Source organism: Micromys minutus (assembly GCF_963924665.1).
Source record: "Micromys minutus genome assembly, chromosome: 13".
Classification (NCBI taxonomy): Eukaryota; Metazoa; Chordata; class Mammalia; order Rodentia; family Muridae; genus Micromys; species Micromys minutus.
In genome coordinates, this window is record NC_137982.1 from 12,360,164 (window position 1) to 12,374,728 (window position 14,565).

General features: G+C 35.8%; 2 protein-coding genes across 2 annotated transcripts; both read left to right on the top strand.

Moving 5' to 3' along the window:
• Nucleotides 1-6,324: 6,324 nt before the first annotated feature.
• LOC308428554 (olfactory receptor 1J21-like) lies at nt 6,325-7,266 on the top strand (the record flags this gene model as incomplete). The annotated part of the gene is made up of 1 exon (XM_080927064.1): nt 6,325-7,266. The coding sequence occupies one exon, from the start codon at nt 6,325-6,327 to the stop codon at nt 7,264-7,266; it is 942 nt and encodes a 313-aa protein (XP_080783190.1).
• A 5,237-nt stretch (nt 7,267-12,503) lies between these two features.
• LOC308428829 (olfactory receptor 1J21) lies at nt 12,504-13,442 on the top strand (the record flags this gene model as incomplete). Its single annotated transcript, XM_080927397.1, has 1 exon — nt 12,504-13,442. One exon carries the CDS (start codon nt 12,504-12,506, stop codon nt 13,440-13,442), a length of 939 nt encoding a protein of 312 aa, XP_080783523.1.
• Nucleotides 13,443-14,565: the final 1,123 nt, after the last annotated feature.

A 14,565-nucleotide genomic window follows, 5' to 3' on the forward strand; every position in this document is an offset into this window, starting at 1 on the left:
GAAATAGCCTAAAAGTCCTTCAATCAAAGAATAGATAAAGATAATATGGTACATTTATACAATATTGTATTTTTCACTTGTTAAAGACAATGACAACATTAAGGTAAAAAAAAGGATTAGAGAAAATATCATGAGTAAGGAAACCCAGACCCAGAAAAACAAACTTGGCATGTATTGACTTATAATGGATCTTAGCTGTTAAGTAAAGGATGAGCATGCTACAATCTAAAGACCCACAGATACTACCTAAAAAGTGGGCTCAAAGAGTGATTCATGGATCTTCTTAGGAAGGGAAAGACTTTGTGGGTGAACTAGAAGTCAGGAGACTAGTTAGAGATGGGAACAGGAGTGTTCATCTAATGATGGGAATAATGGAGAGATAGAGAGTACTCAGAGAAACAGCTGAAATTGGGGAGAGATGTAGAAACTTACTACAGTAGAAATGCCCTGGAGTCTGTGAGAGTGAGCCTAGTGAAATGTCCTCGCTGGGGGATACAGGGCCAAAACTCACCATATTCTACAAGAAGGTGAGTCTCTCAGCTGCAGGACAGGAACATCAACCCAGCCTGAAAACCTTTGTTCCTGAAAGATATGCTGGTGTAATGGTGGCAAAGAACTTGTGTGAATTGTCAAACAAACATTCATTCATCTTGAGGCCAGGAAACAGTCTGGTCAGCTCAGTGACTCAGGATGTATCCAAATATGTTTGGCAAGAAAAAAATCAATAAAATTATTTCTAATGATTCAGCTATAGTGCTAGTTCTGTGCCTAGCCCAGTCCTCATTAGAGAGGCATTTTTCAATAACTGATAGGAACAGATGCAAAGACCCACAACCAAACACTAGGTGGAGCCAAGGGAATCCAAGAGAAGAGGGTGAAGGATTTCAGGAGCCAGGGGAACTGAGTAAAAAAACAAAACAAACAAACAAACCCACAACATCAACAAAGTAGGACCCATGGGGTTTCACACACAATGAACCAACCATCAGAGAGCCTGTATGGGTCTGAGCTAAGTCCTCTGCTTATGTCTTAGTGTTGTATAGCTTGGTGTTCTTTTGGGACCCCTAACTCTAGAAGTGGAATATATTTCTCACTCCTTTTTTTGTTATGCTTGGGACCATTTTTTTCCTACTGGGTCACCTTGTCCAATGGCGATATGAAGGTATGTGCCCAGTCTTATTCAGTCTTATTCTAATTTATTACCCTAACTTCAGTTATGTCTCTGGGAGGTCTGCTTTTTTTTAAGGGAAACTGAGGAAGAGCGTGTTGTGTAGTTTGTTGTTGCCTAATTTGTACATTTTTTTCCATCTTTCTCCACACCTTTCCACCCTTTCAGCCCCCAACATGCGATACGAGAGAAAAAAATTAATAGATATGAAAATAAAGATGTCCCTAAATAAATTATGTGATCAGAAAGGGGACAACATTATCATTACTTGTCCCTGCTCTTTAGGGACAACACACATTTCTTAGGACTTTTGATTGTCACCATCAGAATATCTAAATTCTTCTTTTTGTTTCTTCTTTATGTATGATGACTTAACAACCCAACACCAACAACAACCAACCAACAACTTCAAAAATACCCACAATTAAAACTCTAAAAACAACCAAATTTGCTATTGGGGGCCCTAGCATTTATATATCCTCTAAAATATCCTGAAGCTCCCAACCATAACACAATCATAGAAATTGCATGTCCTTGCTAGAGTAATAATAAAATAATTAGCTGCTCTAGAAAATATGAAACAGCTCCATACCCCACACCTGGATTTAAAACAAAAGTATATTCTTTCTTGAGGTACTTTCTAGGTGGTCACCTGTATCAAGATGAAGCTAAATATCTTCTTTCTATTCATTCCATGTCAGAGACTCATTGAAGTGGATCATGTATGCAAGTTTCATACTCTCTACAATAAACACATGTCAACAGAAGGAGCTGCTGATGCTCTGGGTGAAGATAAGAAGAATTATGTAGTCCAAATAATTAGTATGAACAACAAATATGAGATTACCCCATCGAGCATTGTGTCTTGACCCATAGCATATTGTACTTGCTGTTGAGTATTGGATATTCTTGTTATATATCAAAGAGATGTGGACAAAGGAAGTACAACTCTATTTAAAGGTGCATGTGGATGCCAACCTGGTTACTGTATTAAAAATGAGTAGAGATGGAGATTCTGGGCTGACAGATACTAGTGTGTATTGGCATTTGGGGCCCAAAAGTTAGCAGAATCCTAAAGTTTTCCAATCTTTCTAAAGAAGAAGGCTTCTGCCAATATGTTATCAGCAAGCCCTTAAAAAAAGAAGGCTCAAAAGTATTCAAGAATCAGAATTTTGTTACTTCACAGATCTTACAAGACAGATCCAATGTATTGCTCTCGAGAAACAGTATACTAAAAATAAATGAAGAGAAGGCTAAGGTAATACATACTGTATGACATGATAAGAAAGCAGCTCACATCCAGGAAGGAGACAGAGAAAGGGAGGAAGGGAGGAAAAAGTGAGGGAGGCCGAGAGATTATAAATCCAAGGAATGAATCATATTCTTCAAAGGTACTCCTACAGTGTCCTACAAATTATGCACCTTCTCCACTTTCTACAACTTTCCAAGGCTTATTCATGTTATGATTTTTCCACTAATAGTCTCAGCCATTATGATACAATTGTATCTCAGTCATTGGCTCAGCAACCTGAAGACAAAACCATTAACAATTAGTCTTAGTAACAGACATTTCATATACAAACAAATGCAACTATAGTGATGTTTAAGGGTATAATATATAAATTCAAGTACTGGACACAAATTCCATTAAAAATATACTGTTTTTGTTTTATTTTGTTTTGTTTTATTTTGCTTTAATGCATCAGGTCTGTATTATATAATTATAGTCCCTCCAATTCATGCTTGTGGTGGCCTGTAATTGCTTCCCCAAATTTATTGTCATGAGGCCCATGAGAAGCTATTGAAATTTGATGGCTTCAGTGGGAGGGCAAATCAAGGTAAAGTGAGTTAAGGGTGTGGTTTCTACTGTTTGTCCCATTAGGCTCCAGTGGATGAGGTAATACACAGAAGTACATGAACAACTCAAATTGGACCTGATATATAAAAATAATAAAAACAGAGGACACAAAGTAAAAAAGTGTGGAACTTAATCTAGGAGGAGCTAGAGCAGAGAAATTGAGAGGGCACCAATATAATCGAAATATATAGTATGCATTATTAAATTCTCAAAGTATCAATAAAAAATAAAAAGTATGTTTGAGTATAATTCCACTCCTTATAGAACTTAGGTTTCCATGTTTCTGTTGATATGAACTGAATATAAGGAATGATTTGGAATAAACTTTGTATGAGGCTAAATAGAAAGTTTTACTGATAGCTGTCTTCTGGGTATGTATCCACATAACACCTATCCTACTGTTTTTGATGAAAAGACTGAGATTTATAGGAACTGGTTCTATTCCCCTTGGTCTGAGTGATGATGATATATAAGCATCTCATCTTTTCTATCCAGAGTGATAATTTTAGTGTATTTCTGTCCTTGTTACAGTGCCATGGGGTTCCAAACTTCAGTTATAACACTCAGCCACAAGCTTAGCTCATTATAGACTCTCAGTCATATTTCCCCCAAGATCAATAAGATGCTAAAGAGATTTGTGAATCATAAAATTCCTAGTGGCTCCTTGTTTTAACCTTTATGCCTCCATGGATAAAGAAAAAATCTCTCCTTTACTGCTTCAACAGGTGATTGTGTTCTCCAAGGAGACAATGGAAACTTAACAGTTATCACATGCCTTTAATTTAGACTCAAGATGGTAGTGTTATCCCCTGGGGTCCTCTCTGACTTTTGTAAAATTAGAGTTTATACCAAATTCTCAAGAGCTTCAGGCAAATGTTTACCAGTATATCTAACCTTGTTTTGTTCAGAGCTGATGAAGCTTCTGGCTGCCACCATGGAATGTTTTGTCCCTTAGGGACCCTACATATTATACTGTCTCCCATGCCTTCTAGAGAGAAATGGAGGGACCTTCTCACATCTTGAAGTTGAAGGTATCTGATTTTATCATCTAAGGGGGTATGTCAAAAGCAGGAGTAGGAAGAGAATTTCCATTTAGTCATGAGTGTATGTACTTTAGTGTATTAAGTTCATTGTATATTATCCTTAAGCTCTACTTTCCCACACCATAGTCTTGTGTTCAGTTGTTTATCATGAATTTAGTATTTACAGTTTGAGAGGATAGAATAGTACTGTATCTCCATGTTGAACAATCTCTCTCATATTCATAAAATACTTAGTACAGGATAAAAGAGGGATAAATAGTTTGTCTTCAACTTCCATTAAGTCGTGCTAGGTTTCTTTCAAATTATATGGCAAATCTCTAACCATGTCCATATCCACTGATGCACTCGGGTCTTCCAGTGAGTATATTGTGTTGAAACTGCTGCAGACTGCTGCTTAGCTCCCTTCTATACCTGGTTTTGCTCTCTTCCACTCACTAAACAGAGCTTAAAGCTAGCACTTCTTTTTTCAAATCTTTTCTTGTATGCACAAGCACTTTGAACAGAGAATTAAAACTTTCTATTCAAGCATAAATGCTCTTATATACCCTGACTCTTCAGTAATATTCCTGTTCCATAGATTTTTTTCTAGATTGACAATGGTCTTAAATTTCCTCTGTTCTCCTAGTGCTCATATTCTGCCCTCTCTAAACACTTAACTATCATGACTCTATTCACATAGTGTTAAAAATAGGCTTCCTTATCAACTGCAGCTTCTTGTATTTGGCTGTCTATCAAAACCATAAATACAGACCATCAAGTTCTATTTCTGAAAATTTATCCCATCTGTCATCTATCTATCTGTCTGTCTATCTATCTATCTATCTATCTATCTATCTATCTATCTATCTATCATCTGTCTGTCTGTCTGTCTACCTATGTGTATGTATGTGTGTGTATAAAAAGGTATTAAATATTGCTGTATATTATAATATTAATAATAATAATACTTGTGTGTAAAAAGGTAGTGAATACTTCTGCATATTATAACATTGGAAATAATAATACTATCAAATACTAATGAAACTCAACATTCAAAATTTGCTAATTAGTTCTTCATTATGATAAGCTGACTATTACAAACATTGTGATGGGTGGTATAACTGAATGTGTAATTAACCTCTAATAACAAAACCAAATAAGGCTATTTAAGATAGTGAACTGTACAATGTAGTGATTGTTAAATATAATCTCAATAAAGATGGCAGTAGTAATAAGAACTTTACCTACCAACCCCACCAATGAGCAACTAATTCAAGATTGAGGCTTTCTCAGCTTTCAAACACAATGACATTTAGATTAATTTCATTTATGGAACACAGATCTCTGCTTGAATATACAAATCAATGTTTTATTTACTATTATTTGTTATTGTCTACATGAATAGTTCCAATTTCAACTGATAAAGAGAAAGAAATAATAAATGAAATGTTAGAAATACGACAAAAGGAAAATAACTTAAGACTCATTAGCAAAAGAAATCTGGATTAAAACCAGTAAAAATGGAGAAAGCTATTTAATTACCTTAAAAAGAGAAGCCAAATGTTTCCTGTCATTCTACAGCCCTTAAAAGGCATCATTGCCTTTTTTTTTTTTTTTTTTTTTTTTTTTTTTTTTTTTTTTTTTTTTTTTGAGAATACAGAAGAAAACTTGAGACGTGGAATTTTTATATATGTATAATAAAAACCTGTTTAGAGAGAGAGAGAGTGCAAGTGACAGAAATTTGGAAATGTTAAAGTGGAGATGTAAAGTGCATGTACAAGGCCTATCATCTGATATTTCAAGATGTTAACATAGGTCTGTGTTTTTACATCTCTAAATCATACACTGGAGCATCATTGCCACCTACCAGGTTCTTTGAGTTCCAGTACAGACCGAAACATAAAACATTGGTTGATACACTTTTAGAACTAAGGTTAGCATCAAGAGGCTAGCAAACTATTCTATATGAATGATAGCATTACTATTAACTAATGACTTATCTGAATTGTCACCTCAATCTGTATCTCAGAATTTTATTATAGATTCTTAGATTTCTCAAAGCTAATCTTTTCTTCTCTAGTAATTGTGATATTTTCAGGTTCCTCAAAAATATGCTGGATTGGTTTCTAAAAAATCAACCTCCATTTAACATTCTAAAAGTTTGACATTTTTTAAAAATATAAATACACTAATTAAAAACATTGACATCATTTTGCCTTAATCATAATGCTTCCCATTCTCACATTGCTTTGATATTTTTTCATCTCAAGCAGAAGATGAAAAGTACAAGGAACCAGAGCAGTGCATCTGATTTCATCCTCCTTGGGCTCCCCATCCGACCAGAAGAGCAAGGCATGTACTTTGCACTGTTTCTGGCTACGTACCTGACAACTGTGCTGGGGAACCTGCTCATCATCCTGCTCATCAGGCTGGACTCTCATCTCCACACCCCCATGTACTTCTTCCTCAGCCACTTGGCCTTCACAGACATCTCTTTCTCATCAGTCACAGCTCCAAAGATGCTCATGAATATGCTGACACACAGTCAGTCCATCTCATATGCTGGGTGCATTTCCCAGGTGTACTTTTTCCTATTTTTTGCAGATCTTGACAGCTTTCTTCTGACATCCATGGCCTATGACAGATATGTGGCCATTTGTCATCCCCTCCACTATACCAGAATCATGAGTCAGAGTGTCTGCATCTTATTAGTTTCTGCATCCTGGTTTTTATCTTTTGCTGGTGCCCTTGTGCACACTATTCTTCTAGCTCGTCTCTCTTTCTTTAGAGGTAACACTCTCCACCACTTCTTCTGTGACCTGTCTGCCTTAATTAAGCTGTCTAGCTCAGACACTTCCATCAATGAGCTGGTCATCCTTGTTGTAGGATCACTGGTCATTACTGTGCCATTCATATGCATCCTGATTTCATATGGACGCATTGGAGCCACTATCCTGAGAACTCCCTCCATCAAGGGAATTTGCAAAGCCTTGTCCACATGTGGCTCTCACCTCTCTGTGGTTTCTCTATATTACGGAGCTATTATTGGGCTATATTTTGTCCCCTCATCAAATGACACTAATGATAAGGATGTCATTGTAGCTGTGATGTACACTATGGTCACACCTATGCTGAATCCCTTTATTTACAGTCTGAGAAATCGGGATATGAAAGGAGCCTTGAAAAATATATTTGCAAGAGCAACTTTTTCCATGTAATTAGTTTTTTCTGCTTCACTAAGGGAAGTTACAATCTCTCCACTGTCTAAAGACTCCTCTTCACTGGGAAATGCTGGTTGTTAGTAATTTGAGGCATTGTCTGGCACACTTTACATTATATACAGCTTTAAATAACTCCTTTTATTTCTTTAATTTTCTTTCTGTCCTTTTTTTTGTCTTGCTGATCTGGGTAGTCTTGCACAAAGATTGTTTTCTCCTTTCTTAAAGATGTTAATATTAAGGTCGGATAATTAATAATGCTACTTGTGCTTAATTTTATAATTTAGCTAGAGTTTTTTAAAAAATAGCCTTAACTCAAACTGTAGCTTTCATTTTAATTTAATAAATTTCCAACTATTTATTTTTAATTTCAATTTACATCAAATGGTGTATAACTACTGCTTACTGTGTATTGTTTTCTTACATGCATAGAGTTCATATGTTCAAATCATGTAGGTTATGCTTAATTCCTCATTTTCATATGTTATAGTGAAAATACTCAGAATTGTTGTTTTTTTCATCTGGAAAACATCTTCTCATTATCCAGAATCACCATCCTGCTATGTAATCAGAAGTAATTTTTCAGTTTAACCATTTTCTACCCAATCACCAACCTTCCTCTGACTCTGTCCTTCTATGTGTACCTTCTGTTCCATTTCTAAAGGGTTTTAACTGTATTAATGTGAATGTTGCTAGTACATAACTTTTTTCCCTCCAAGTGTATGAGCTTGTTCTCACATTGACACAAGATTAGATTTATGTAAAAGGCCACAACAGACAAATCAGAATCAAATTGGCGAAGAAAACTACTATTGGAGATCTCTAGGTTCTGGAAAGATGAAGTCCTGTGAAACAGTAGTGAGAGCTATCCTGAAGGAATTCCATAGAGTTTTGCAATTGTGCATACTCTGTTTGAGTTGTGAAATTCAGCCTCTTCAGATGGGTTCTGGTTAGCAGGATGTTAGAAAGTCTAGGTAATCTGAATTGATTCAAACCTGCTGAGATGTATGATAACCCAACAGTCACACATGAATTTTAAAATGAAAAAGATAATTCTCTGCCCTCCACACAAATGCATTGCTTTCTATGCCCATTCAAAATAACCCATCTTAAATTTTAATCCTTGTAAAACTACATTTGCTCAAGGCAAAGGTGTTCAACTTCATTTCTATGAGGGCACTGCTGCAACACACACATTTTCGTTAAACTATTAAATTATCTCCATTGTATGGGTAGGAGCAAGACACAGAGAGGCTGGCCCACAACCACATTTCCCACCTTCACTGAGAGTTAGTATAATGTCAGTGGTAGTGATATGGAAGAGAAAGAGAAGTAAGATGGTTTGAGCACTATAAATAGAAGCAGAACTGAAGATGCAAGTGGGGAGAGGAATAGACTGATGTGAGTAAGTAACCTGCTCTGCCACTTGAGGACATGGATGAAATCCTGGCCCATGCTGAAAGCTATGTCTGGGTCCATAGTTACACAACAGCAGGGGTTTGTGTTGATGTCCATGTTTAATATTACCACCAAATGCCATGAGGACATCCCTGGTCTGAGCTGCCACCTAAGACCATATCGATGTTCAAAGACTGTACAAAGGTGACCCTGCTCCTTGGTGGCTGCAGCGCTCAGAGAAGTGGGTCCTGGTGAGTTCATCTCTCATAAGAGATGTATATGCCTGGGGATCACAAAAGAAATGACCCTCATGGCAGGGGACCCCAAGGGTGTGAGTGTGCACCCTTTGTTTGACATGCAATCATGTGAATGAGGGAGAGATTTTTCTTTTTGCCACTTCAGGGAAGCTCCCTTGAAGCCATAAAAGTGGGAGAGCTGTCCCTGCCCCTCACAGGCTGCAGCACTTGGGAAAACAGGTCTGAACCCACCCTGGCAGCATAAAAGAGCTGGCTTTGGTGTTATGGGTGAGGGTGAGCTGGCCAGAGAACATAAGAGCAGGAGAGCTGCTCCAGCCTCTTGCCAGCCATGACACTGGCTGAGCTAGATGGGACAGGGCTGGAGATCTTGCCCTGGTGGAATGGGTGCCCTAAAACTGGCCAGCTGACCAACTCACTGACCACCCAGGCCCAGATTCAGAGCTTTTAGTAGGCCCAAACCAACATCTACAGCATCTATGAACTGGTAGAGCTGTTTCTACATAGCTAAAGCTGCATGATCTCTATGACATTGATCTATGATCTATGACAATTGCAAGATGTCTGAAGGAAGAACCAGTGAGAATCCAGTATTGATGGTATAGGAGAAACCAGAGGATTTGAACCAGAATAATGACTCATTGCAGTGACAAAAGGGACAAAAGGGTAAACTGTGTCACAATGTGATACACTATAGCTTTCAAAGCCAGACTTTAAAACAAATTAATTACTTTTCATTTTCTTTGGAGGAAAAGTTATAAGGGAGGAGGGTGGATATGAAAGAACAAGAAGAATATTGAAATTGGATTCTATGATGTGAAATTCATAAAGAATTAATAAAAAGTTTTTAAAAATGAACCATATCAGTGTACAAAACAGTGGATTTCATTGTGACTTTGTCTTAAATACACGTGAAGCACTTAATCAAGCCAGTCTTCTCTGTTCTCTTCTTTTATCATCTTCACTCTGCTTCTTCCCTAGAAGACTGTCTTCAAATTTCAGGATGCCCTTTTCTTCCAATTTTTACAGAGGAAAGTAAGCGCAATACTAGGCATTCTGCTTATATTTTTTCATAGCAGAAAAGAAACCTCAAATTTTATATTTTCCCTGCAAATGACACGTGATAGTTAATTATTGTAATTGCTCCAAAGGATGAACTCTCTTGTGTCTTCTTCAACAAATAGTTCTACCCCAGGAGAAAGCTGAGGTAATGATCCAAACATATGAATATGAATCACCCTCAACATGATTTGGAAAATTATAACCCACACTGATTTCTAAGAGCCATTAATAACCATATATACATATATCTATCATAGTAGGTTACATGCTGAAACCCTTCTGTTGTTCACAGTGGACTACTAAACTCCTTGAAGACTCTGCCAGTTTTACTATGCACTCTACATTTCATAAAAATTTGGAAGAAGCTTCCACATCTTGTAGGCCAAGGTATCTCTGCTTATCATCAAAGACCCATGTTTTTGAAATGGAATTTACACGAGGTGGGATGATTGTTTAACCTGGATTTCTAATCCTCATCATGACACCCTATGATTGACATATCCTTAAAATAACTTTCTTCGATCACCTATCCAAAATTTGAAAAAGTAAGGTGACAGCAAATTTGTACTCAGATGGACTCTCTATGACTATTATATCTAATTTCGAGATGAAAAGCTAAAGCATATATTCTTTTGCTTTTCTTCAATTTCCATCATTTTCTTGGGCATGTTTTTCAGATTTTTCAATAAATCACTATAGTTCGATTATTTTGTGCTGCAATAATTTACACATAAAGTGGAATAATTTTGTAGCTTCGTCACTACACTAACTATTTGGATTTCTATTGATTCTGTTTTAATTACTACCAGCAGCTCCTAAAAACCTTTACTTAGACGCTTGCTTGGTCCTGTTACTGAGAATAGAATGGAGATTTCTAATGTGGTAGAAAAGATTCTCTGTATGCAGCCTTCCATAGAGATCTCTAAACCATATCGTTTCCAGTTAACTATATTCTTGAATTTTCTCTGTTCTTCGTATGCCCTCATTCTGTGCTCTCCAAACAGGTTTTTAAAAAACTTTCATGAGATAGATTCTTACATTAAAATTGCAATACAAACACATAAAATGGAGTTCCTTGTCACAACATGTTTTCATACCTGGACAATTTTCATTTTTAGAAATTAATTTTGCACACATATGATACATATATTAGTGTACATAAGAGTTTAAAAACTTACAAATATTACTTATTGACATGTAACGAACTACTAGTAACAACCCACATATCTAGAAGATAGCTAAGTATCATTTTAATTAAGATATATTAGATTTATTATTATAAAAAGGTAACAAAAATTGTAATCCAATTCTATAACAGCATTACTTAAAGAACTTTTAATATAACAGAATAAATAATGGGTGAACTTTAAACATACCTCAATCATGATGAAATAATTTATATTTTATATGTATATTTTACTGTAATTGTTAGTTAACTCTTCAAAAAAATAGTAGATAAGATTATTATGTAAGTCTCAAAAAAAACCCACCATATTCAGAGTGAATAACTCTTTTGAGAGAATATGTAGTCTGGATTTTATTTGATGTTTCACATGTTTTCTTTTTCAAATATAAAATGATTATGACCATAGATAGGTCTATATCTAACAGATTTGAATGAGAAAGATGAATAAAGATATTTTCAAATTATAAAAATATTAGAATACGACAAAAACTTTGTTAAGAATTATTACTGTAAAACAAAGCTTATGAATCATGGTAAAGAGTATTTATTACCTGTTTTTGTCAGACAGATATTAACAATCAACTTTTTCTTTGGTAGATTCTTAATGTGGCTGGAAAAGTAAAAATATCTGGATATTCTACAGGCTTGAATAAGAGCAGTTCATCTTGAACTGAGGGACTATATAAAAAAGACTCTGTAAGTGTGCATTAGAAGAGATACACACCTACTTTTCCCTATATCTGGTACAAATTTCTTCAGGGAGATAGAAAACTGAACTGCTGAATAAGAGAGAACTGTCTTAAAAAAAGAATTGATAGAATATCTCATGTATGTCACCAGCTTATGAGATTCACATTCACGTACAATCTCTAGATTCTAATATTTTGAAGTTTCAAACACCTAATTGTTATGCTCATGTTAAGTATATAGAAGTAAAGCATATCTGAGAAGTGTTCTGGTGGTCTCACTGGAGGTTAGGTCACACCAACAACTATGAGAAGTCATCTGCTAGATTTCTATTCATTTCTTATGAACTTGGCTTTATGATTTCATTTGATATCTAAGATTTTTTTTTCAGGGATTGCTGTTTCCTATGAGCCTGAAGAGATATGGTCACTTTGGTACTTTCTATTTTTTGCCCAAAGGCAAACAAATAACACATTTTAGTAGAAATTTAACCATAAAATTATGAACCCAAAAATGTGGCAAGAACCTTGAGATATGCCAGTTAGAAAGTGGAAACTGGTTAATTAAAATTGTGCTATTATGATGTAATAAATATAATGACCACTGCTTCTTCCATATCATTTATTTTTATATCTAGCTAAAGACAGAGCATGATAAAGACTAATAAAAGCACTGTGTCTGAGTTCATCCTCCTAGGACTCCCCATCCAGCCAGAGGACCAAGCTGTGTACTCTGTCCTCTTCCTGGCCATGTACCTGACAACTGTGCTGGGGAACCTGCTCATCATCCTGCTCATCAGGCTGGACTCTCACCTCCACACCCCCATGTACTTCTTCCTCAGTCACTTGGCCTTCACAGACATCTCTTTCTCATCAGTCACAGCTCCAAAGATGCTTGTGAATATGCTGACACACAGTCAGTCCATCTCATATGCTGGGTGCGTTTCCCAGATTTATTTTTTCTTACTGTTTGGGTGTGTTGACAACTTTCTTCTGACCTCCATGGCTTATGACAGGTATGTGGCCATCTGCCACCCTCTGCACTATACCACCATGATGAATCAGAGCTTCTGTGTTCTGCTAGTGATGGTGTCCTGGGTATTTTCCTCTACTAATGGTCTTGTGCATACTCTTCTTTTTGCACGTCTCTCTCTTTTTAGAGACAAAACTGTCCACCATTTTTTCTGTGATCTCTCTGCCTTGCTGAAGTTGTCCAGCTCAGATACCACCATCAATGAACTAGTCATCCTCACTTTGGCAGTAGTGGTCATTACTGTACCATTCATATGCATCCTGGTTTCTTATGGCCACATAGGAGCCACTATCCTAAAAACTCCATCCATCAAGGGTATCTGCAAAGCCTTGTCCACGTGTGGTTCTCATCTCTGTGTAGTTTCTTTATATTATGGAGCAATTATTGGGTTATATTTTGTTCCCTCCTCCAATAATACTAACGATAAAGATGTCATAGTGGCTGTGATGTACACTGTGGTCACACCCATGCTGAATCCCTTTATCTATAGTCTGAGGAATCGGGATATGAAACAAGCCCTGAGAAATATACTCAGCAGGCAACTGTGTTCATACTGATAGTCATGGTCTTCCTTCTTTCTGTATTTGGTAACTCTTCAGTCCTGTACGTGATTCTATGACTTGGTGCTTTTCATTGTGTCTTTGGGTTGTAAATTTCCGTCCTGTTTTATCTCAGCCTTGCATTTTGTTTCTCTGTAATTGTTTTGCTCACCTTGGGGGAAGGTTTTTATTTTTTCTGAATATTTCCACACTACTTTCTTTTTTCATAGGACCATAGCTTTAGGTACATGAAATTTTTTTCTCAGACCAGTTATTAGTTTGCCTTTTATTATTATCTAAACTTATGGATTTCTATATGAAATATTGTTTTATTCCTCAAAAAAAAACAAACATTACTTTTCTATATATTATTTGATCATATAAATATTGATTATATTTTTAATTTTATAAAATATTTATAAATTATTTTCATGAGGAACACTCATTCAAAATCAAGTTTGTTTTGTTTATAAAAACTTAAATTGGTATAAAAAATAATAATAGTTCTGTCTCTTGGGATATCAATTTGAGTGTTTCTCAAAGACTAAAAATAGATCTTCCATATAACCCAGCATGTGTTTCCAGGGAATATATACAAAGGACTTTATATCTCATTACAGAGACATTTTCATATTCATAGTCATTGATGCTATAGTCACAGTATCTAGGAAACAGAATCAACATAGAAATCTATCAACTTAAAAGTTCAAAATCAAAAAGAATGTGATACATATATGTGAAAGAAACCAAAATTGTGATATTTTTAGGTAAATGTATGAAAATAAATGTGTAATAAACTATACTCAATGAAGTTATCCAAGTTAGAAAAGACAAATGCCTCATGTTATCTTTCATATGAAATTTCATATCCTAGATTTATACATTTTTGCATATTTAGCATATAGTACATATGGAAATTAAGTAACTAGAAATGACCCATTGGCTCAGGATGCATTTAGGGAAAGAGGTATTAGAATATATGTGAACTGAAAGTGATGACGTGGGATACTGGGGACATAAGTCTTCAAACATTTAGTGGAGTGAAAAGTATAGGGGAATGGAGGCCAGGAATAGATTTAGCCTAAATGAATTGTGCATGAAGACAGTACTAGGGGACATGTGATCTTGAAATCCAAGTTAA